The 26008-nt window shown below is 39.7% G+C and overlaps 1 protein-coding gene across 2 annotated transcripts in view; it reads left to right on the forward strand.

Annotated features, from left to right (window-relative positions):
• The first annotated feature begins 5195 nt into the window (after nucleotides 1-5195).
• The window catches only part of SNCA (synuclein alpha), an 88182-nt gene continuing 67369 nt past the window's right edge, over nucleotides 5196-26008 (forward strand). The window contains exons 1-5 of one of the 2 annotated variants that reach the window (XM_084784987.1): nucleotides 5197-5360; nucleotides 6264-6314; nucleotides 7399-7548; nucleotides 15507-15548; nucleotides 21895-22037. In XM_084784987.1, the coding sequence (XP_084641113.1) occupies nucleotides 7428-7548; nucleotides 15507-15548; nucleotides 21895-22037 (306 nt within the window). In that variant the 5' untranslated portion in view covers nucleotides 5197-5360; nucleotides 6264-6314; nucleotides 7399-7427. Of the gene's footprint in view, nucleotides 5361-6263; nucleotides 6315-7398; nucleotides 7549-15506; nucleotides 15549-21894; nucleotides 22038-26008 lie in introns of both variants that reach the window. The other variant, XM_084784988.1, reaches the window with a different exon arrangement.

The following is a 26008-nucleotide window of genomic DNA, read 5'->3' on the forward strand; positions in this document are numbered from 1 at the left end:
AAATTGTGAATCCAAAGCTCTGTTCTGTCTCAGATGTTGCAAGGTTGCTATACACAGTCTCCATCAACTACACCCAGTCTCTTTACAAATTACTTGGAGTTTCTTATTCTGATATAATCAGATACATAGTAATGAGAAAACTGAAGTGGAACTGAAATGAACATAAAATGCTATATTGGACGCTAAAGTATTACCTACTAATAAATCATTACTTGCTAATAATTTTATTTTCTAAATTGTTTAGTAACTTGTTTCACGTTTGATATAAAATAACAATCTTTGACATACTAATTACACATTTTGTATAATGTTATAAGAAATCTATTAAATGCCACTTCATATTCTCATTTATATATCATATAAAATAGTAAAGGTATTAGATCCTATGAGTTTCTTGTGTTATAAGAAACACGGTCTTTTTATTGATTTTTTGTTATTTCTTTTCTTGAAAGGCATAATAATCAATTCAACACAGTCAGCAAAACATAAATTCCCTTGATATGTTTTTATATTTATTTGTTAGTTATTATGAACATCAATATTACTGAAAAGTATATCTGCCTCTTTAAATTGCCCACTTTTGCTCACCTGAAATATTAGAAGTTGTGTTCCAATGGCTTTCTTTCCTGGTTGGAAATATTTTATGTACTATATTAAGACAAAACTATTGGTAGCAGTAACAGACATCTCAGGTATGCTATGAATAAAATAAGAGATGACCCAGGATGCAAATAAGTCTCAAAACTATTACAATGAAAAACCAGTGCTTTCTAGCTCACCCCAAACAGCAGTCTATATAAAAATCCCTACTCATGATACTAGAGAGACTAGAGATGGTTTAGTGATTAAGAGCTCAAACTGCTCTTGAAAAGACCTGAGTTCAGTTCTTGTCATATATATCAGGAGGCTCTCCAGATCCAGGACATCTCATACCTCTAGGCTCCTTGGGCACTGTATGTATATATATATATATATATATATATATATATATATATATATATATATATATATGTATATGTATATATACACACAGAGTCATGTGCACTAAATTAAACATTCAAAAATGTGCACTTATCTTAAGATTTCACTCAGTTGGATTATTTCTAAGAACCCTCTTATATATTGCTGGCATCACACAAGGCAAATAAAATACCTGCTCTATTTCACAGATGGGATTAGAGAGCTGACATGCTAGCTCTAACTCACTGCTGGGACAAGGGTCAGGCTAGCATCTGAGTTGAACTCGGGAACACAAGCTCAGAATTTCATCCTGCTGACCAGAGCTGAATGCATTTTTCGGGCGGAGGGAGTGTTCATCAATATGATTTTTTCTAGTTCTGAATAAATTAATTTCTACAAAATTAAGTACTACACAAATGACTGTGATGTTTAAAAAAGATAACCAACTGAATTATTCATATTTGTCATGCTGTGGTCACAGTTTAAACTTGTCCCTCAGCCTGTGCAATAATAGAAATAATGTAAGTTGCACAGGGGTCAAATTAAAGATTTTCTTCAGATACTACATTCCCTCTTCATTGATTAATTTTTCATTTAAAAAAAGATTTATTTATTTATTTATTTATTTATTTATTTATTATGTATGCAGAGTTCTGTTTGCATGTACAAAGGGTACCAGATCTCACTACAGATGGTTATGACCTACCATGTGTTTGCTGGAATTTTTTTTTTTAATTTGGAGTTACATTACTGTTCTCAAGTTTATGGCTCTTTAGAAATGAAACGTGATGCCATCCTAAAGCCATGTACTGAGCTTCTCTCCTCCACCTCCCATGTATGACTGTAAGATACACACATACACACACACACGTGTGTGTGTGTGTACATATATATATACATATATATGTATGCAGATATCAGCAGCACATGTCTCATGTAATTACAGAAGATGGGGAAGGAGAGACCGATACTATGAAGCAGACAGCCCAAAGATAAGTATATTATTTCTGTACCCACTTAAACACATTAAATCAATGATTTCCATCTTTTTAATCACCTTATCACAATCAGTTTCCTTCTTGCCATAGCATTTCACTCTTCTTTCTTTGTAATAGTGCATGCTTATTGCAGGGTAAACCTCAAAACTCACTTGTTTCATGGGGAAAAAAAAACCAAAGAGAGTCCAGGTTAAGTATATATTAGCATAGAATGTTAATCTACAGCATAATTGCCTAATAAGCCCAGTTAAGTCAATGCTATTAGCATGGTAAAATATTAGATTTCATGGAAGAGCAGCTGACACATCTGAGCAGTTGGTAGTAAATGTGCACATTACCCACATGTCCCATTGAGCTACTTTCCCTTCCATTTCAGGCCAGCTATTGACTTTAAGTTTTAAAGCTATTTTCAGACAAAGGCTTTGCTCCCCATAAGGGGTGGAACAGAAAGAAGGAAACAGCAGGAATTTCTAGTTCTTTTCTTTCTTCTAGAGGACTTCATCTCCATTATAACTGCAAAGACAAGGACCCACAGATAGATTTTAACCAACACCAGCGCAGTTAAACAAACTGCTTACTAAGCTTACTAAGTGCTTTGAAGTGTGGACAGAATAAAACAGGACTATATTAATAGTTCAAAATGGTGAAAATATTTTACATGTTTATGTTAGTCTTTGTGTGTGTGTGTGTGTGTGTGTGTGTGTGTGTGTGTGTGTGTGTGTACATGTGCGTGTCTGTGTGTTCCATGTGAATGGAGAGAAATGGTGTCCTAAAACCAAGGAACACTGATACAGGTACTCCAAAGACAGTTATGTGTCTTAATGAGAACCTAAGTTCCTGACTTTCCACGGTCATAGCCATGTTTGAAAGTTATTTGTGACACAGCTGGGTTCTACCTCTTTCCTTGCCATCCTTGAGCTGGATGACTTCAGAGGGTGGTTTACAGCGATAGAGGATTGTGCCTCTTGGAAAAGCCTGTCAGATTATCGCAAGTTGGCCGCTTAAGTGTGATGTGATCTGAGTCCAATGCACTCTTGGAACTGCAGTTTCCCTGTCTAGAAAAGTGACAAAAAAACTAAATTTATCCCCTTGTGATGATTAAATGGCACAGCGCCCCGGTCCGTTGCCTGACATAAAGCACTGAGCACAGATGTAGAGTTAATGCTGCATTCTCAGTGAGTCCCTTGTTGGTTCACTGTGGAGCCCTAAAGTGTCTGTCATTTTATTTCTCTTTTGACTGAAAGCCCAGGGCTTAAGAGGAGATCGCTGTGAACTTATAAATATGTCATACTAGTAAATATATTAAGTAACTGTCACTGTAGTCTATTCAGCTAACTGAATTGTACAGGTCACTGTGAAAATGCATTATTGGTAGTAATAAAAATGAAAAGAAATAATAAACTACTGATTCATGCAACAACATGGGTGAACTAACACGTTATGTTGACTGACATGAACAAAGGTCATATACTTCATGACTATGCATAGATTAAAATAGAACCATAAGCATAGTTCAAAATGTTGAAAATTTTCCTTTTATCCTTTGTCTTTGAGATTTTACACAGATCAGACAATTGGCCAGACCATGTGACTGAAGATACAGGAGCCCAGACAATGTCTGACCAGTACTGCTGAGTTTTACATACTTCCTTAAGAAGGGCACCAGGGAACTTCTAAGGTGATGAAGTTGTGTCTCTTCAAATGATCTGAGTTATGCTATTACGTGTATTGTTTTCAAAGCTTGGAGACACTTAAAATCTGTGCAGTTCACTCTGTAAACTGTGTTTCTGTGGAGAATATTATCTGACGTCATTGTGGGTATTTTAACTGCTCCCACATCTATGGATGAGTGCTAGTATGTTCACAGATGCAAACACGTGTAAAATGTAGATCTCTAGAAGGAGAGGAACTGACTTTGACAGAATAGCTGCACTGATGACACAAAGTCATGCTTTAAAAATATCATGGAAGCTGGAGATCTGGGAGTCTTATTCTCACAACTGGTTGTACGTTTAACTACTTTACATGATAAAATTTCCGAGGAGAGGCATCATCACAGTTCACATTCCCTTTTATAAAAGAGAAAACCGGATAAATAAAACACAGCTTGGTCAAGTTCTGGGAGCCAGAGGACCAACTCTCAGCTTCAACCAAAACAGGCAGAGCAAGAAATCATCCTAAAGAGACATTGTGTCCTTTCATCCGGCTTCAGGCTATTGGAAAACAGACTCCATGAAATTGAAAGTGGCAGAAGCCCCATGCCAGTTATAGGGAGAATATGTCTCCCAGGAAGAAGCGTCAGAGTTCAGACAGTTTGTCAAACCACCTTGCGGAAAGGACTGGAGCAGGGACAATGACGGTAGCTGGAACTACACTTTGACCAGGACTACTATTTAATCCTAACCTCTATTTAAACCTAGCCTCATATTAGGTCCTCAAAGATGGACTTAGGGACAGTGGACCTCTTTGCTCCTCTTCTTGGTGTGGCCACACTGAATAACTCTCTTTTCCCGTATTGCATCATTTATGTGTCTTTACCTGGCTGGCTGAGGACAGGTGTCCTGACCTATCTGCCTGGGGATGCCAGGGCCCAGGATCTGACCCTGTCTACTCTAGGAACGCCACCTTCTTCCTCTAATTTCAAATAAATGCCATCTGTGCTACTATTGTGTGGGAAGGTTGATTTTATTTAGTTATCTATTTATTATTATTATTTTGGATTTGTGTGTGTGTGTGTGTGACGGAGTTTCTCTGTGTAGACTTGGCTGCCCTGTACTCACTTTTTAGACCAGGATGGCCTTGAACTTACAGCCAGCTGCCTGCCTCTGCCTCCCTGGGATTAAAGGTCTGGGCCACCATGCCCAGTTGAAGTTTGATTTTTTTTAAAAAAGAACACCAAGAATGCAAGGCGATGCTTAAGCAATGAATTTTGGTCACATTCCTGTACTCAGCATTTGTGGTTCTACATACCTCCTTTCTAAATAGCGTGTTAAACAAGTTGTTTTCCCTCTGTCTTTGTTTCAAAATGCTTTTTTGGACTTCAATTTTTTTATTTATTATTCAGAATTCAGAAGTCAAACGAGTGCAAAGATCAGAGACAACATTTTCCCTCCTACATTTTTTTTTTAAATACCGCAAAAGCTTGATTTTGCTCCCAGTGCCCAACACAAGTTCAGAATACAAGAAAGGAAAGCAAAGCATTCCGCTGGGGGAGGAGCTTGGCTCTCAAATCTACTCCGCTATAGGACAGCGGCATTCTCCTCAGCTCAGAAAGAAGTGGAGGTGCGTTAAGCAGTACAGAAATTGTTTCGAAGCGTGGGCATCTGCCTCTGCGTGTGTGCTGGGGCTGGAAGAAGGGTCTGTCAGCTCGAGTTCCACGCACCGCACCCAGAAGGCAGAAAGGTAAGAGGTGTGCAAAGTCGGCCTTTCAGTGGGGGCGGAGGAAGAAACTGCCTGCGGTGGTCCCAAAGGGTGAATCCCACAGGCGTTATCTCCCAATCATGTAACGCGGTTCTCTATGGGAAGCCACATTTCAAGATCAAAAAAGCCTCCAGGCAGCTAGTTTTCGACGGTTGGGGGATGTATTTATTCCTTGCTCCACAGATGGGAGGAAAAAAAAAAAAATCAGCGTCTGGCAGCCGCTGATTGGTGGAAAAGAAAATGGTGATAGTGGAGTGGGAAAGAGGATTTGCTGAGCCTCCCCCTACCTCCTCGACCTGTAACTCTTCCTTAGTAGGCTCCTCTTCACACCCAGAACCCTTTTTAGACTCCTTCGGGGTTAAAGCAAATGGAAATCTCGGGCTGTGTTAACAAAAGCAACCCGTAGGGTGTGTGCTCCCTCCCTAGGGCCTGGCTCCGTACACAGACAGTCTCAAGCAGTCTAGCCCTTGATGCCGCGTCCAGGTTCGTCCCAGAGGAGGTAGCGCAAAAAGAACTGGGAACAGTAGGAGGCAGGGACGGAGGGGGGATGGGGCAGGAAAGACTACTGCTCAAGTTCAGCCGCGATAAAGTAGTGGGGCCACCGAACCCGAGGTGAAGCTCAGGCTATCCTCTATTCTCTCCTCCTGGGGAGTCTGCTCCTCGTACCGGGAGCCTTTACGGATCTCTATCCAGTCTCCTCCCTAGGAAAGAGGCGAAGGCACGAGGCAGGCGAGGGGCGGGGAGAGGCGCTGACAAATCAGCTGCGGGGGCGACGTGGGGGAGCCAGGGAGCTGGAGCGCCCAGCAGCAGACGGCTGCAGGAAACAGCAGGTGCTGCCCCAGCCCCTCCGCCCAGAGCCTTTCTTCCCTCTCTCTTTGAAATTAGATCTGGGGAGGAAAAGGAGGAACCGGAGTTCTGCCTAAGCCTCGAGCGCCGGTAAGTACCTGTAGATCGCAGCGGCTCCGGGTTTAAGAGGAATCCAGACGAGTCTGGAGGAGGTCAACTTCCGCTACCTGGGCGGTGGGGGACCCGGCCAGCGTGTGGAAAGTACATCGCTTGGCTTTCCTTCCGCTGGAGACCTGCCTTTCCATCCTTCCAAAGCCCAAGGGAAAGGCCAGGTTGCCTGTGGCATCTGCTTTTTCAAGCAGAAACGCTAGGGGTGTTTCCTGCTGGGTGCTGAGTGCTGTGTCCTGGAAGCTGGGTGCTGGGCGTTGGGTGGAACATGAACATCCAACTTTCATCCCCGAACCTGGGGACATTCTAGCTTCTCTCTGTAGAGTAAGGCAGATGCATTTGGCCAATGGTAAATAGAAGTGCATTGGACGCTAGGCAACAGGTGATAAGGGGTTAATGAGCACGGGATGCAACTCCTAGGTTGGGTGACACTGAAGTGAAACTGCCCAAGTGTATAGACAGCGAAAGCACCACCTGCCTGCTCAAGGCAGATAACAGACAGAGAGCTAGTGGTGGGTGGAAGGTCTTGCTAGATTAGAAAGGCTGAGCTGTAGGCAGTTGGCCTGAGGAGCAGTGCCACCCCCCTCCCTCCCTCCCTCCGCAAACACTGACTCCCCACTCCCTGCTAGGTCCTTTTTCCTCTTGCCCCACTCCAGCTCTGTTTTTTTGTTTTGTTTTCTTAGAATGTCATCTTTGGGCCCTGGGATGTAGATGGGGTAGAGGGCACCCATGTAACTCCACTTCTAAAATGATGTAAGAACAGTCAGGTGACCTATCTGGATCCATCACATCCTTAAGTGGTATGCATGACTTTGTACTAGTTTTGAGTAAAATAGTTCACACACAAGCAGCACCGTTCGTTCCTAGTCATCAACAAACAAACAAACAAACACAACACAACACAACAAAAGCAGTGCGCACTTACACGGGGGATGGGGCAGGGGGGGATCCCTATAATTTTTCAGTCATTTCATTCTCAGTTTTCCCCCCTCACCACTCTAGCTGTTTCAATCCTGTTTCCTTTTGCCTAAATTTTCTAATTCAAAATACATTCTGTCTTCTCTAGTGTGGAGCAAAAATACTTCTTTGGCCACCATGGATGTGTTCATGAAAGGACTTTCAAAGGCCAAGGAGGGAGTTGTGGCTGCTGCTGAGAAAACCAAGCAGGGTGTGGCAGAAGCAGCAGGGAAGACAAAAGAGGGCGTCCTCTATGTAGGTAGGTTGTGACACTGTGACTGATGAGCTGGGATGGCTGCTGTGTGGTGTCTGATGCATGCACGTCACTGCCTCTCAGGGGAGTGACAGGTATGTGGAGGTGAGCGAATCTGAGAAACAAGTGGGGGGCATCGCTTGCTTTCCATAGAGTATTTAATTGTGTTACCTACTTGGGGTCTTTATTTCAGTTTTCAGTGTTTCTGGGTGTGATTACATTGAATTTTAAAAACTGACAACCCATGAAAAATAACCAAGATAGTGCTTACGAATCCAACCCATTTATGGCAGCAAGCATGGCTGCACATGCCTGTAATCCCAGCACTCGGGAAGTGGAGGCCCAAGGATTAGGAGTTGATGGTCATTTTCAGCTACATAATGCATTCTAGGTCAGCCTGGGCTACATGAGGCTCCATAACAAGACAAGACAAAATGAAATAAGCCTCATGTACTCATGGTACTTTGACCTTTTTCATCATCACTGTAGATGATATTTGGTAATTTGAATGAACTCTAATTTTTAAAACAAGATTTTTTTTGCATGATTTTATTTAATATCTGGGAAAAATACATCTACTTTGGCCTTCAAATAGTTTTTTTTTCCCAGTGGATCTTCCTTTAGGGATCGCTTGGTCTGTGTGGACACAGGTGCTCAGGGAATGTCAGAAATGCTTGTGTTGTTCACCTCTCAGGCCAAGCATACAGAGAACAATAAGAGGTTGCTACTTAGGGCCTTTTTTGCCTAAGTGTGTACCTTGAAATATAAGCCAGCATGCCCTTTTCTGTGCCTTTCCCTGTGTGAAATGCTTGTAACTTTACAAATCCCTTTCAATACAATGATGGAAGGACTAAACACACATGTACACGCACTCATCTCCAGCAGAGACACAGGTGTGCACTGGAGCACAGATGCATGGCTCACCTGCCTCTTTGCTTCTCTGAGCATTTCCACCTTCGTAGGAGGGCACCTACTTTGGCGGAAGGCCAAGGGTAAACATCCAGATAGAAAAAGAGCAGACCAGGTCACCGAGATGGCAGAGATGCTACACGGAGATGCCACACAGAGATGCTACACAGAGATGAAGTATCAAGATTGGGAAGCCAGGCTGTGTCTCCAGCACATCAGTGGGAACATTTTCACTTGCAAACCTTTTCATGAATGTGTATTCTCTTCCAGGCTTCTAGCAGAACAGCTTTTTTCATTCTTCATAGATTAGTTAGGTTTACATTGACTTAATTAATCTTTTTTTCTACCTCAACACATCCCTTCAGAAAGTCTTGAAATGTATATTTTAAGAAAAAGGTGTCAGTGAGTTAATTTTAGTGTGTGTGTGTGTGTGTGTGTGTGTGTGTGTGTGTGTGTGTGTAACTATGAAGTATAATGTTTTAGATAGAATTCAGAGTGTGAAATCAGTTATTTGTAGATTTGAGGGGGCTCAATTTTCCACATTCTTCAATTTCAGGCTTCTCACTAGATTTTTCTACTTAAGTTGCTTAATAAATATATCTGTCTTCCTTTTAGATGACTAATTTTTAAGCAAAACTGCGAGTATATTACTCTTTCCGGATAATAAACAGATTTTATCAAGTAGAACGCTTATTTGTTTTTATTGTTAATTGTGAATGTGGGTAAATAAAATGATTGCATTTTTCAAAGATTAATTTTGTTTTCTGTGAGGCAATTGTATAAAAGTATAACTTTAAGTATGTCTAATGTTACTAATATTAACAATGTCTGTTACTCTAGTTAACACATGCATAATTAATCAATTGCTGATTATGTTCTGGAGTTTAATTAAAAGGTGAGCACATGCATAGAATTTAGGATGAAAAGTAACATGTGAAGATTAGAATTATAGTTCAGATTTTTGTCAACTCCTGCTGATGTTCGAACATACTTAACTCTACTGTTGACATCCATATAAAATCATCCACAGGCTATAACTAGCGTGATCCTGTTTCTGTCTTTATTTATCACACCAATAAGCTGGACTTGACTCAGAGGCTATAGAAAAATAAAAGGGGTGCGGACTATGGACTTACTGTCATACAAACATAACTTTCATCCGAGCCACATCACTTCAACCTTTGAAATCTTCAGGAGGTCCCTTAATGTGTCTGAGACACCTTCCCTCTTTTACAAACATAGTTCAGGAAGTGCAGTTACTCTGCAGCGGTGTTGTGGAAATGTGGTAACTGAGTGTACTCTCATATTTAGGAACCTTGAGTATTATCAGATGAGCTTTTCAACCCATTAGGTACTTTGCCAACAAGATTTGTTCTTTTTCATCCAACATATGAAACTATTATCAACAATTAACTGAAGGATTAGAAGTAATCTGGGCTGGAACGACAGCTCTGTGATACGGTGCTTGTTTGCATGCATGCAGCACTGGGTTTGATCCTTCTCAAGAAAAACAAAAAATTGAAAATAAAAGGTTAGAAGTATGCAAAAAATGTTATGGCTGAAAAGGCTTGTCAGAAAGATCACCTCATTCCCTCATTGTTAATCTTTGGTTAACTGACTTTTAAGTAATTGAAAAATTGCCATAGTAATTAATCAGTATGCTGTTTCTCTTTGTGATGTTTGCACAAAATTTCAATTAACAAATTTTAGTTTCATAAAGAACAATCTCGATGGCATTTTATATAATTGTAAATTGGAGTAAAGTCATAAATTGTGCTTCACATAATGTTGGTTTTATAGTATTAAGTTGAAGAAAATCACTTCAAATTCAATTTCTCTGCTTGGTGAGCAGCAGTGGCCATAGATCTAATGATATGTGGTTAGATAGTCAACATATAGAACAGTGATGCAGCTGAGTTCTCACAGCCCTCTTCTGTCTGCACCCTTGTGGGGTCCCCAAAACCAAGACAGGGCTGTGACAGGGACCCTCAGCCCACAGAAGCCATCATCTATGCTGTCTCCCAGCTCCCACATCTTGCTTTTTATTTGCCCCCTGACACCTAATTTTTAGCTATATATTATCATTTATGGCTCACTTGTAAATGGAGGCAAATTATTATTTATAAGTTAGCAAAGATGAGGGTATTGGTTTGAACTGCAAAACCTTCATCAAGACTATCATTTGTCCTCCATTAAAAAGGCATTCCATGAGTTCGTCAAACGTCAAATTCTTAGATACCACTGAGGGAGAAAATATAGACCAGGGATCAGTCAGTGGGCATTTCTTTTGGTTAGTCATGATCTTAAAGGTTGTAGGGAGTAAAGATGAAGGATACAGAAAAGAAACATTCTTTTAGACAAGCTGTCCTACTACTTGTGCAGTATATTCAAATTCCAGTTGAGACTTTATTAGCACCTGTCCCAAACACAATTTAAACATCTGTTCATTGCAGTACATAAATTAAGAGTAATTATGCAAGGTATAAACTTTACTGCTACCTCTTCACCCTCAAAATCATCACACAAATAACCAAAGCCCATTATAATTGGTGACTAAATTAAATCACTGCTTTCAGAAATTGTCACTGAGTTGCCACTTTCCATCTGTTACACAATTCTCACGAATAGCAACACCTGTGGGTGTGTTGTATCTTGTCTCTTGGTGATGAGTCCATGCGCTGTTCTATAGAAATGCATCCCAGAAAGAGAAAACTGACCAGCTGAGGTGAAGGCACGTCAAGGCAATAAAGTGAAAAAATGCTGGGAGAAATTGCTTTATAGCGGAAACAGTTGACTATTCAGATTGTAGAAATGTACAACCAAATTTTAAATAATTTTGGAATTAGCAATTACCTCATATGTTGGTTAGTGTTTGTCAACTTGACACAAAGTAGAGATAGCAGATGTAGTCTCTACTGTAGTCTTAGTATATACGCTGTTAAAGGTCTGGAGGTATAAGCATACACTGAGAATGTGAAGCCATTGTCTCAGAGGAGGTAGTGACATCTCAACCCCATGCCAAAGGAACTATCGTGGGCAGCCCATGACATGAAGAATTGTTGTGATGTGAATGAGAATGCCACCCCAGAGGCTCATGAGTTTGGTCTCAGCTAGTGGAACTGTCTAGAAAGGATTATGAGGTGTGGCCTTGTTGGAGGAAAGGCAGGCTATGAAGCTTTAAAAGTCATCCATCATTCCCAGTGTGCTCTAGGTTTCCTGCTTTTGAGTCACAATGAAAGCTCATTTGTTCCTGCTGTTCTGCTCTCCCTCCACCACTGTGGCCTCTAGCCCACCCAGTTTTGTAGGACCCTCCCCCCGCATAAGACATATGTAAAGAGAAGAAGGCAAGCGCTGTTGAAACTACTTAATGCATTGTTTTTGCAAAAAATAATCTACAAGACGTAAGATAAATATTAGTTTTATTGTTTTATCCTTTCCCAACATACTTATTAATGACTCAGAATGTTTAATAATTTGAGTATGTCCCTGAGCCTTCTCCCGATTATGCAGTTTCCCCATTCATTAGCAGGTCATGTACGCTGCACAGCTCAGCTTGTCTTTTTCACGGCTCTAGAGTGCCTTGCAAAATGAGCAGTGCCTGTGAAATACATGCAGACAGCACACATTTAAAACGCTAGAGCATGTCCACTCAGGTTTACAAGTACGCCTTGTGGTGCTTCTTGTTTGGTGTTCTTTCTTCTAGTTTCAGCTTCAGCTTTTCCTTCATAAGCACTGTCCCCCCCCCTCTCAACCCCCCACTTCCCCCCCCCCCCGTGTGTGTGTGTGTGTGTGTGTGTGTGTGTGTGTGTGTGTGTGTGTGTGTGTAAGAACTAGACCTTCACTAAGCCTGCATTAACACATTAAACAGGTCTGAGGGCTTTACTTGAACTATTTCATTTGATCCTTTTGCTAAAATAATGATGTAGATTTGGTTGTTCTTTAGTAAAGTGGAGATTTAAACCTGGACTCTGGAGGTGGGGTGGGGTATGTCTTTATTTTCAAAATGAAAGTTCCAACATATGTTTAAAAAAAAAAGAGTTGAATTGATTCCTTTCTAAAAAATCATTTTAAATATGATATACACAGATTTCACTTAAGGCTATGCTTACGTATGGTCAAAAATATTTATCAAATGCTTTAATATATCTCTTCATATGGACTTAGATAATCTTACTGATCATATTATTCAGATTGTAGAAATGTGCATCCCAATTTTAAACAATTTTGGAATTAGACGTTACCTCATATGCTTCTTAGTGTTTGTCAACTTGATAGAAAGCAGAGCTATCTGGGAAGAGGAGATGCTACTGGAAGAATTGCCTCCATCAGACTGACCTGTGGAAATGCCAGTGAAGGTATTTCCATGCTTGCTACTGATGGAGGAGGACCCAGCTCACTGTGGGTGGCACCACCCCTGAACAGGTGGTTCTGGGTGCTATGAGAAAGCAGGCTGAGCAAGCCATGAGAGCAAGCAGTGAGGAGCGTTCCCTCAAGGCCTCTGCATCGCTCCTGCTTCCAGTCCCTGCCATGCTCAAGTCCCCATTTTGGCTCTCCTAGGGGGATACACTGCCAAACTGCAAGCTGAAATAAACCCCCTTTTCCACATGGTGCATTTGGTCATGGTGTTGATCACAAAACAGAAGAATTTGATTCATGAATAAGTTATGTACAGGAAATCATGAAGTTTATTACAAATGTTGCTATCTGTACTTTACCGAGCACTTGGCTCCTAGTAAGCTATATGTATGATATGGTTTTTCTCTATTTTTCCTATTTATTTTCTGTACTCTTAGCAAGATTTTTAAAAATAGTGCATTTAAAAGTATAGATTGGTATCTTTCTTCCCTCACATAGACCTAAATCTTTCTCAGTTTATATGTCTTCATTTCATTTTACCCTTTACCTGTGTCTAGATAGGATTATTTTAGTTAATTCTCCTCTTTTCATTCCTTTCTTCATTTTCTTGGTAATATTGGGGATCCAATCCAGATCCTTGAGCATCTGAGAACATTGCTGTATCAATAACTATGTCTTTAGCCCTATAAGATAGTTTTTGCTTAAAATTTGTATTATTTCTGTGTATATATTGTGTATATAAATGTGTGTACATAAATTGTGGATATTAATTGCACAGAGTGAAAGAGTTTCATTATGATTCTCCCACACATGCATTTTATATACAGGGGTTACGTCCACCCTTTTAGTACTCAATTTTTTATTATTTGTAGAGATGATCCTTTTTATATTTCTTTGTTATCACAGCTGTTTTGTCTTCATTGTGTATACTCATTGTTTATGGTACTGTTCCATAAGAACATTTTTATGTAAATATGTACAACATGATCCTTCACAATGCATGTATGCACTTTGATTATAATCCTTTCTCTATTATTCTTTCCTTCCCTCGCCTTTCCTCTCCACGTCATTATTAGTGCTCTGTTACCTTTTTTTTTCTTTTTTAACGCTCTGTATTGCACATATGGGAGAAAAAAAATGATGTCATATTTGTGAGCTGCCTAATTTTACTTAACATGATGATCCATCCATTTTACTACGCAGATCATCATTTCAGTCTTTATTACTGAGTAAAACTCAATTATGAAATTATTTGCATGGAGAATTCTCAAAACATTATAAATAGATATCTCAGCCATGTCACTTCTGTGATAGCACCAGCGTCAACATACAAAAATGATAAACTGCATACCCATGCAGATTTGACCAGTCAACCATAGCATATTATGGAATCAGCCAGGATTCTCACCAATGGATGAGTGGAAGAAGATACTCTGGTATATAAAACAAATAAACAAACAAACAAACAAACAAAAACCCAGAGTTTTTCAGATGAACCTCAAATCTCCAAAAACATTTAATTAAAAAAATATGAATTATACTGAAAACATCAACATTAGAAAGAATAAGATTAAAATGGTTTACAATCTTACTTTTAATAACATGTGTAATAATTATTTGTTTATTTGTTTAGTAATGGTCAAGACATAGGAAAAATTTTTATCCTACGTATAGACCTAGTTTGAAAGTGCCCATAACATGCTGTCACTTAATATTAAGCAAATCACTTAATTATGATTTTTTTTTTGATACAAGGTTTCTCTGTATAGCTTTGTCTGTCCTGGAATTCACTCTGTAGACCAGGCTGTCCTGGAACTCAGAGATCTGCCTGCCTCTGGGATTAAAGGAGTGCACCACCACTACCTTGCTTAATTATGATCTAGGATTTCCTTATGAATGAAATGGGCGTTGATTGGCTGCTTCAGAGACTAGGTGAAGTGAACACACAGGAGAGGTTGGGCCGGCATTGACGTACACTTCCTTTCCTTCCTCTTGTTTGTTGTGAGTTGCCGAGTCTCAGCTCTGCTGTGCTTTTGATAGCATCCACAGGTCTGCACACAGAGTCTTACTAAGCCCTGAGTTATCTCACCTTTCCCCCTCTCTCTGTAAGTTAATATATGAAATATCAAGCAGGGGTTAGCTAAAAGTCATATTTATTGAAAATCTTTTTGTTTCTTTCTTTTTTAAAGTTAAGTTTACACTTATCTGATGCACAAAGGCGCAGAACTCTTACCAATCAGTGAGGCCCCTTGTGATGTTTCTATGGATGTTTACATTGTGCTGTTAGATTACATATATCTGTCACTTCAAATATTTGTCAGATTTTTTTTACAAGAACTGTTAGACTCCCTTGTAGCTTTCTCAAGCACACAGTGCCCAGTTCCTGTCTACGGTCACCCCACTGGCACAGCGCAGAGGCTTCAGACTGCTCTCAAACTCTCTAACCACCCTCTCCACACCTCTCTCTTGAACTCAACCTGGAGAGGCCTCTGCTAGCTTTCCTCTGTGGAGGTGGCTGGATCGCCCCACTCTAGTGGTTTTTGTGTGCATTTGCATTTGGTGCTATTTGTCTTCTAAGGTTATCTTTGTGCATGAACTTCTGGATGTAGAGAATTTTTTGATTGGGGGCTGGAAATCCAGACAGGTTGAGACTTACACATTCAATATCTTTGTTTTTTGTTTTGTTTTGTTTTTTTTAGGTTCTAAAACTAAAGAAGGAGTGGTTCATGGAGTGACAACAGGTACGTTCTGTTGGCTTTTATCCATCGGTGATGTTCAAAATGCCCTCTAGGGCAACTGCCCTTGATGCTTATGGTTCAAAGTACAGTTATAAAAACCACTGTCTACAGAAGAGCATTCATCAGCTTATATTTCATGTACATATTTTTTAAACTTTTATTTTGGTTTGTTGAGACAGAGTCTTGCTGCATAGGCCAGGAGTGGCTTCTGCTTCAACCTTCTAAATGCTGGGGTTACAGGCACTGTGAATATTGACTTTGTTTAAACCTTATTGTTTATGAAGTACTTTTAAATAGACAAATATGGATTAAAGATTTATAGACAAATTGTCTAGTGGTCAAGAATGATGGCTTTAAATTTGCCAGCCATATTTAATCCCAGTGTTTTGGTATTTGGGTATTTGCATAAAAACAAACAAACAGATAAATAAATAAAATGCAATGATGCTATTCCTTCTTCAAATACTTCATGTAGACATTTCTTTAGTATTTAGTATTTAGACCATAAATTAGACTGACTTAACCATTTCCTCTGTGATTAAGAGTCCTTAATATCCTTAGGAGTATGTTACTTTAAAAAATATATATATATAGTGTTTTATGTCTACTTGGCATAATTTCAAGAATTTCAATAAGCCTAAAATAAGACTTCATAAAGAGCAAAAATGACAAAGTTGATCTAGGAAGATGAAAAGTAGAATGATAAGACTAAGAAAACCAAAAAGGGGAAAAAATATAATCAAGTTGCCATAGCTTGGTTCTTGTCAAACTTGCAAACATGCGTTTATTATGCATCAGACTTCCTGCAGCAAAAAGAGACCTGTCAGAAATGTAATTGACATGATCAGGAAGCCTCACCATGATAACACCACAGCAAGTGTCCATCAACAATGTGTAAAACAGAAACAGGAAAAATATTGCTCTTACTTCAGTATGGGGAATATACAAACGCCAGTGTCAGCCTTGATTTAGACGTTTGTTTATTCTTTATTGCAGTGTGGTTTTTGGCTAGAGTCCTAACCTTCTCGTGATTTAATTTTCTCATCCATGAAAGACCTTGAAAACTGATAGCAAATATATTATATTACACAGCAGCAACCTGTGTCTTCCAGTAGCCCTTTCCTAAGAGCCTACACTTGACAGCCAGGGAAGAAAAGAACATCATCCCAGTTAGCACACTGGTGAAGAATGAGGCGCACTGGTAAAGTAAAATTGAGGTCCAGAAACACAGTCTCTTTCGGAAGTTCACAGTGCTGATGGCCTCTCTGTTGCTGTCCTACAGGAAGTGCACACAGCGAGAGAGTAAGGAAGCTACTTGTTTTCTGGAGGCTGAAACTTAGGCATGATTGTAATAAGATAAAGAGATTAGACAGGTGGACAGTGTTAAGAAGAGGCTCAGCCCAGAATAATGGTGTTCCAGTTTTGATAGTTGAGGGAGAAGGCCATGTTGTTTGCAACACAGGTAGCAAGTGGTGAGGTTCAGAGTCTGCTGCTAGCACCAGCTGCAGGACTCTCTGTTGACAAATTTAGAAGTGTTTACCATTCCCATGAATAACAGTATGTAAATCTGTGCCAAAATATGACTTCTTATGCTGTGTGTAAAGAGAGTGAGGCCTAGAGGAGCAATAGGACGGGAGGGATGGCGGGAGGGAGGAAGAGACAGAGAAAGAGGTTTATGCAATAGACAACATTTTACAAATATTTTCTCAAGGATTATGGTCATCAAGCCTACATTTCCATAGTTTTATAATGTTGAAATTTTAAAAATTTTAATTTTATTAATTTATTCAGATTACAACTAAGTTGTTATCCCATCATTTGTATCCTCCTGTTCTCCCTCCCTCCCGCTTTCACCTTATTCCCCTCCCCTAGTAGTAAATATTGAACCCCTACTCTGATCTAGCCAATGGACAGGACCTTCTCCACAGTTATGTGGAGAGCGGGGACTGACTATGAAGTTTTTATATACTGTACTTTCCCTTTAGTATATTTAGAAAATTGCAATGACCCACGGTTCGTAAAGTCACAAATATAGTATAACCTAGCCTTGAAACTTTCACTACAGAATACTTACTGTTTCAAATGGATGCAGTGTTTCACAAAATACTACGAGAGACACTGTTAGGCAGAAAGGACACAGTGGTGTGGGTGTATTCTTTCTACCAGTTCAGAACCCTGGTAGTTGTATAATATCAAATATGCTGTCACAGTTAGTCAAAAAGAGGCCACGGTAAGTACCATTCTTCCACATGACATAAATAAATTTCTTAATTTGTTGAGAGGAATTATTTAATATAACCCCCAAATTTCAATTACAGGGATAAATGCGTCAGTATGAAAATAGAGATAGAGTTGGTGGCTTATTGTACTGCATATAAAATGCACATTACAGGTGCATCATTCCTGCCAGGTAAAATTTCCCATTATTGCTAATAATGTTCACACAAAGAAACAAGAGATATTCCTACAGCCTGTATCGTTCGTATCCACCACTGTTAAAATTCCCCGAAGATTCATCCCATTAGCTTTCTCAGCAGGAATAGAAACTTTGGTTCTAACTTTTCTATTTACCAAATCCAAGGACAAGAAAATCTCTCAGTCAGATAATCCGTCAGTATAAGTGTAGATAATAACTTAAATTTTGGCATTTTTGGCCTCATCGTATTGTTTCAGTTGCCAATATATGTGTTTTGTGGCAGAGATATAAGAATTCATTTCATTAGGTTTACTGAAAGGCTTTGAAATTGCTTCAAAATAAACTGTGGGGCTGCAGAGTGGGCTTAGTGGCTAAGAGCGCTAACTGTGGTTGCAGAGGACCTCGGTTCACGTCCCACTTGGCAGTTCATAATCATCTGAGACTCTAGTTCTAGGGGATCTGACATCCTCTCCTGGCCTCCAGGGCCATATAAATAGAGAGGCAGAAGAAACACTCATACACATAAAAACACAGATAAATTGAAAAAAAAAACGGTGATAAAGCTTAAATACATATTTGATGTAACTATATCAGGAGATGTTATGAATATTTTTATTTAAAATTTGTCTATTTTATTATTGTATTCATAACAACTTAATTATAAAAAATTTACTTTTACTAACTAAAATAATATATAAATTTATTTATTAACATTAGTTTGGATATTAAGTTAGGCATTAAGTTTCTTTTAAGTTGAATTAAAAATTTAAGTTGAAGCCAGACACGGTGGTGCACACCTATAGTCCCAGCACTCTGGGAGTCAGAGGCAAACTGATCTCTGTGAGCCCGAAGGCAGCCCAGTCTACAAACCGAATCCAGGACTGCCAGGCTCAACAGCAAAACCCTGTCTGGAAAAAAATCATTAAAAATTGTTTGTTTACTGTTTGCCATTGCATTAGATGACCAATGAGAAACTGTGTTATTATTGATTTTAAAGAAATCACAACACAGAGGCATGGTAAATCATGGTAACATTATTAGCGTTTGCTACTGAGATACAGCCGGGAATTACACGGGGCTGTGGAGAGAGGAGTTGTTTCGAGGTCTTTAGCAGGCTGAGACATCGAGAGGTAACAGCACAGTGATCAGGTCACTGCATAGATGGGTGAATAACGGTTTCTTGTCAGACAGAAGTCCATTCACCAACATAACCCATTGGCTGGGATAAGCAAGTCAGTTTGAGCTCTACTGTAGCTAATGATTGGGAAGTAAATACTTTTTTTTAAAATCCTGATTTTAAGGTCTTTACCACAAAAATAAATGTCATTTATGAAATTAAAAAAAACACAAATAAGTTTGTTGTCTTTTGTTTTCTATGGTAGTTTCAGTGAGTAGAAAACCAGGATAAAGACCTTAAACACACACACAGGAGTCTTTTTTTAAATTAATTTATTCATATTACATCTCAATGGTTATCTCCTCCCTTGTATCCTCCCATTCCTCCTTCCCATTTTCCCCTTACTTGTTTTTAAGTGTATTGGTTGTCACTACTATACGCTGTCACTTTATAATTGTCTTTACTTATTCTTATGATAAGACAGTGAAATGGAATCCTGTATGAATTACACTTAACTGTACAGTTTTTGTATTTTACAAACAACAGATTAAAGTGTGTATTTATATAAAGAAGTGTGCACATAAAGTGAGGCTCGTGGCTGGCAGAAAATGAGAATATGTAAAAAGGCAAAACCTATTTCTGCTTCCCTTTGAGATGTTTTAACAAGAAAATCTCAAGCAAAGCTTTTTTGGAGAAAAACATATCAACCCGCAACACAGAATTCAGCATGATCCCAGTGATGTTTAAAACAAGATGTCTAGTATAGTATTGCTCTGGCCTTTAAAATTAGGCTGTGGATACCCAGTGCTCTCCAGGAAGCCTCCAGCATGGCAGGCGGTTTATATGCAGACTCACAGTGGTTGAACCTGAAAGGCAGCTACAGAGTCACTTATGTAAATGCTGCTTGCAATCTGCAGGACCCTGGGGTTTCCCCACACTACCTGGTTTAAGGGGTAAGCCGCATGATTTTACCAGCAGCTTCAGTTACAGACAGTGTCCCTTCCAAGGTGATTTCCTCTCCCCACATTATTGAATTGTTGGCCTTTCTGGCTAATGACATGAAATCTGTCTCGTTCTGTAGGCAGACGGAAAGCTGAGGTGCTGTGGTTCCTCTCCACAGCATCCTCAGACAAGCTTCCTAGGGAAGCATGAGGAAAAACAGGCGTTCTCTGCTTAGGTGAGAAAATACAGTGAGAATATGAACTCAAACAAGCAAACATTCTGAAATTTGGGGCAAAAGCGAAAAACAAACAAACAAACAAACAAAAAAAGATTGTAGAGTAAATGAAAGGCAAACATGACACCCATGGGGATACGAAATGGGAGATGTCAGGCTTTGTGGATATACGATGTAGAGGTTCAGGCAAAGAACCTTTTGTTTGTTTTGTTTGTTTGTTTGTTTAACTTAGACTTATTTAAATATAATTTCCTGTCTTTCATTTCTTGCATAGTACTATGGAGTTAATGGGAACAAAATTCCTTTTATTTTGAGTTTCCATTATATATGTACATGGAATTAGTTAAGAAAGACTGGCGTAACAATTAAGCATACGTCTAGGATGTCATGGGACATTTTTTATAAGAAAGTAAATCTCTGCTTACAAATCCCATCTAAACCATTTGTAGTGAGTATCTTCTCTGAACTTCAACTTATTTAAAAAAACAACTAAATAACCATATTATTTTTATGGAAGTAAGATATAAGTATATTCAATAAATCTCTTCATTTTTCACACTTACTAAAATTCCAGATGCTCTGTTCCCATGAAAGTGACTGAAATGCTGTCTTAACCCTTGTTTGGGCGGAGCGATGGCTCAGCGGTAATGAGCACTTGTTACTTTTCTATGGGACCAGACTCTGGTTCTCAGCACCCATGCTGAGACGCTTCCTGCCTCCTGTAACTCCAGCACCGGCGGGCCTGATATCACTTCTGCATCTGCACACATGTGCATATACCTGACCCCCCCCCAGCCACAAAAGTACATAATTAAAAAACAAACAATCTTTTAAAAGAACTGTCCTCTTTCTCTACCACGCTCTCTTCTGTTGCCTATCATCAAAATGTATGAAGAACTCGTGTGCACACATGGGCCTCCTTATCAGAGGTGCGTAAGGAAAGACTTGTTCAGCATTCAACTCTTAGGTTCGGGAACACACACACATCTATAAGGAGACATCTTGGCAATGGAACCCAAATCTAAATGTGAAATTCATTTTTATTTCAAACACTGTGTACATATTGTCCCGAAGGCAATTGTATACTGTATTTTAGAATAATTCGGAGCATGTAACAAAGATCATGGTGTGAAATTTTCTGCTAGCATCACATTGGTGCTGCTCGAAAGTTAAGAGTTGAGTTTAGCAAAATTTTGAAATTTAGACTTTCAAAGTGGTGGTGCTAACTGTGTGAGAAGTGTTTGCGTACAAGGGAGAATGGATGTGAACTTGGGAAGTTTGATCTCAGAGTTGGCACTGAAACTGCAATCGTGCTGAGGTGCTCATCCTGACAACTTGATGCGGCCCCTGGGTGTGTGCTTTTCTGTCCATTTGCCTCAAGGCAAGCCAAATCCAATTCACTTGTTGCACTGTGTCACAATTAAACACTCAATATTTTCTAATCTATGCATAATTACAGCCGAGATTGAGCGTTTGGCTGAAATATGTCACTTCTACCTTGGAGTCTTGTTTCTTCAGACTTCTGCTGCACGTAATATGTGTGTCTGCAAAAAGTTGACAGCTACTGGAAGTGGAATTATTGGATGTCTCTGTCACACCGCCATCTTTTAATCCACTGTTGCTCTTGATTTTCCTTAAGTGGCTGAGAAGACCAAAGAGCAAGTAACAAATGTTGGAGGGGCAGTGGTGACTGGTGTGACAGCAGTCGCTCAGAAGACAGTGGAGGGAGCTGGGAACATTGCTGCTGCCACTGGTTTTGTCAAGAAGGACCAGATGGGCAAGGTATGGCTCCCTGTTTTATGCTACAGTGATGAACCGTGGACACCATGACCCTGTGCATGCCTCAGAAAGCATGTACGTAATGTGAACCGTGGGGAAGGCCTGCACTTTTATAGGGCTCTTATTTTGATGAGCTGTTTTCCCTGCGAAATGTCAGTTATACTTACAATAACCCTGATTGTTTTAATTTTTGGAAGAAAGCTACCGGAGTGAGCAATGTAGTAAATGCTAAAGGGATCAGTGACATTTCAGAAAGAATGGCTGCTTTCATGTGAATGGTGGGTCTGGAATTCCTCTTTGTGGCAGTAGCAAATGTTTTCATGCCTAATTCCTAAATTTCCAGAATGAGGATTTTTCATTTGAATTCCTTGTAGTGACATCATCTCTTCTTAAATGACACATTCGCATATCAGATAACAACTCATTACCAAATATATGATTTTCAAACTGAGGGACTTAAAGTGCATATCAAACACAGATCATGGTTTCATGTGGTAAATTTTACATTTCCAGAATTTTAAATTTGCTTCTGGATACAGATGGGGCTCTAGTAACCTGTTCTAGGTATGGCTTTCCTATTAAATGCCAAAGGAATAGATTATGAAACCTCACGAAAGATGAAGTTTTACAAACCTCATAATCATACAGCAGGATGAGTTTTGCATTTTTCCCCAACATGCCTTTTTTATTTCCTTTGAGAGAATCCACCTGCCCTGGCCCTACCCCTCCCCGTGCTGGAGGGCTCTTCGGTGAGAGCCTGCACTTGGCTCTCAGTTCCTCTTCTCCAGGTCTTTGTTAAATGACACCTTCCTGTAAATGTCTGCCTTGACTTATTTAAAGTTGGAACCATTCTCACCTACAAAAGCCCTAACCTGTCTACTCAATTTCTTCTTGTTTGACAAAGTATCGTTGCATTTAAAATAAATTAAATGATGTTTATTTTTCCTTGTCTAGATAGGTGGTATTATTTTCATCAATACTTCATGTATCTAGGAAAGTTCCTAAGCACAAACTCAGCCATTAATGAGTACTTATTACAGATAAGAAGAGTGGAAAAACATCAATTTTCTGAGCATCAGTAGTCACATACATGATATAAAACCTTTGCCTATTGACTGATCCCCAAATTGTAATCAACAGGGTTCTGAAATGGACATCTTGAAACCCAAAAAAGACACTTTCACCTGTAGGCAGATTAGTGTGGGCTTTCTCTATCTCAGTCATCCTAGGTGGCAGAAAAACTTCATGGCTAAAGCACTGAGGATTGGGAGCCCCGTGGGGGTACTTAGACTTCCCACAGCCAGTTGCGCTGTTAGAGCTAATAAATGTAACCTAAGACAATGTAGGGAACTTCCAGCTGATGTGAACACAAGACCAAGTAAGCTCTCCTCTGTGGGGAATATGCTTTTGTAGTAATCGTTTTTGTGTGTGTGGTAATCGTTATATCAATGCCTGTTTTGTACTTGAAATTGTAATTATATGTGCATCTTTACCATATTTTAAAATTTAAGAGGCATCAGGTTAGTATGGAGGCATCTAGTATCTATCGTAGGTTTATTGACAATCCAATGAGAATAAGGGAGCATCTTGTCAAAAAATTACATGGTCACGCTCATTCAACAAAGGGCCAAAGAAAGGCCATTAACAGACCCTCTCTTTAAAACTGGTTCCCGATCGTACAACGAGGAGTTGTACAATGGGCTTTGTAGACAGGAAGTGACTATCAAGTTCCTGCAGCCTATTGGCCTTACCTGATGCCCCCAGCACTCATTTTTCCGCAGTATCACTTCCCTACCCATGTCATCAAAACATAGTTTCTTTTGCTTTTGGTTTTTCTTTTAATAGATGGAATTGTGAAATACTAGAGTTAGTAGAAGAACTCATTGCTTCAGAATGTAAAAAAGGCTAAGAAGCATGTTTCATTCCATTTCCCAATTTGCCTGCATTTAAAATATGCATTATACTCACTAATAAGTGGATATTAGCCCAACATAGATCTCCTCTGACAGACTCTACCCAGTCGGAGATCAGGACAGATACTGGGACTCAAAGCTGGACTATGGGCAGAGCGCTGAGAGTTGTAGGGAAGAGTGGAGGGATGGAGGGTCCAGGAGGGAGCAGGAGCTTCACAGAGAGAGACCATCAAAGTCTGAGGATCTGGACACAAGGGGGGCTGCATAAACTGATGCACCAGCCAAGGAAAATGCATGCAGAGAACCAAGACCTCCTGTTCAGATGTAACCAATGGACTGCCGATTCTCCATACGGGGCATAGGGTGGGCTGCTGCTGAACCTCTGACGTGCAATCTGGTGCCCACGATTTGGTTACTTCCCCTTGTCAAGATGGCCTTCTGGGCACACAGAGGAAGGGGTGCAGTCCATCCTGGTGAGACCTAATAGGCTGTCACCAGACAGTTGGGGTAGAATAGCTCCCCCATCAGATGTCTAAGAGAGAAGAATAGGCAGAAGATGGAGGGAGGGTCAGAATGGGACGTTAAAGAGGGAGGGTAATGTGAATAAATGATAATAAATAAAATATGCATTAAAAATTGGATATGCAATATAAATCACAAATAATTCATTAAAATACTTCACATTTTATAAACTTGGGCTTGTTTTTTAAACATACCAATCCTTTCTTAATGTTCTAAAGCAGTAATCTACCAATGTTCCAAAATGAACCATTTGCAGCTATTTCTCCTATAGGTATTGTAGGTTTTAAAAAAAGGTTCTAATATAAAACCATAAAGCCATAAACATTGAAATTGCAGCATAAAGTTGAGATAAAACTCAGTGGGGTTGGGATTAAAATGGTTGATCTTCATATTATACTGGTCATTTGCTAGCTATGAAAACTTGTGCTAAGTGCCCAAGACCCTTTCTTATGTAATGAGGGAACTCTGCTAATTTTACAGGAAGCTGACAAAGTTCTGAATATCTATCTAGAATAACTCTAGGAATACTCAAATAAATTCCAATAAATGTGGTCATTTTTTTTTTTAAATCCTACACGTATCCACAGTTTGAATAAAATCATTGAATTTATTCCTAGTGAAATTTGAGATATTTTATTTCATCTTTTACATTCTAATCAAAGTTATCTTGGTAAAAAGAAACAAGCATTTATTTATTTATGCGTTTAAAATTTTTATTTTTAATTTGTTCACTTTATATCATTCTCCTGCCTCACCCACCATCCCTCCCTCCCTGATATCCTCTCCTTCCCTCCTATAGTCCTCAGAAAAAGGAGCACTCCTCCCCTACATCTGACCTCAGCCTATCAAGTCTCATCTGTACTACCTGTGTCCTCTCCCTCTATGGCCTGACAAGGCTGCCCCGCCAGAGGGAAGTGATCAATGTTTGTGGGGGCAGAGTCCATGTGAGAAGTAGTCCCTGCTCCCCGTATTGTGGGACCCACAAAGACTGTGCTGCGTAACTACTACATCTGAGCAGAGGGTCTAGGTCCACATCATACATGATCCTTGGTTGGTGCACCAGTCTCCGTATTGTAGTGTGTTATGTGGCTAATATCCATTTATGAGTGAGTATATACCATGCGTGTCTTTCTGGGTCTGGGTTACCTCACTCAGGATGATCTTTTCTAGTTCTGTCCATCTGCCTGCAAATTTCAGCATTTCCTTGTTTTTAATAGCTGAGTTTAGCCATTCTTCAGCTGAGGGACATCTAAGTTGTTTCCAGATTCTGGCTATGATGAGTAAAAAGCTGCTATGAACATAGTTGAGCAAATGTCCTTGTTGTATGATGGAACATCTTTTGGGTATATGCCCGGGAGTGGTATGGTTCGGTCTTGATGTAAAATTATCCCCAATTTTCTGAGAAAACTCAATATGGATTTCCAAGGTGCTTGCACAAGTTTGTACTTGCACTGGCACTGGAGGAGTGTTTCCCTTTCTCCACATCCTCACCAGCATGTGTTGTCACTTGAGTTTTTTATCTTAGCCGTTCTGATGGGT

The sequence above is a fragment of the Acomys minous genome, assembly GCF_964271855.1.
Source record: "Acomys minous genome assembly, chromosome: 6".
Lineage (NCBI taxonomy): Eukaryota > Metazoa > Chordata > Mammalia > Rodentia > Muridae > Acomys > Acomys minous.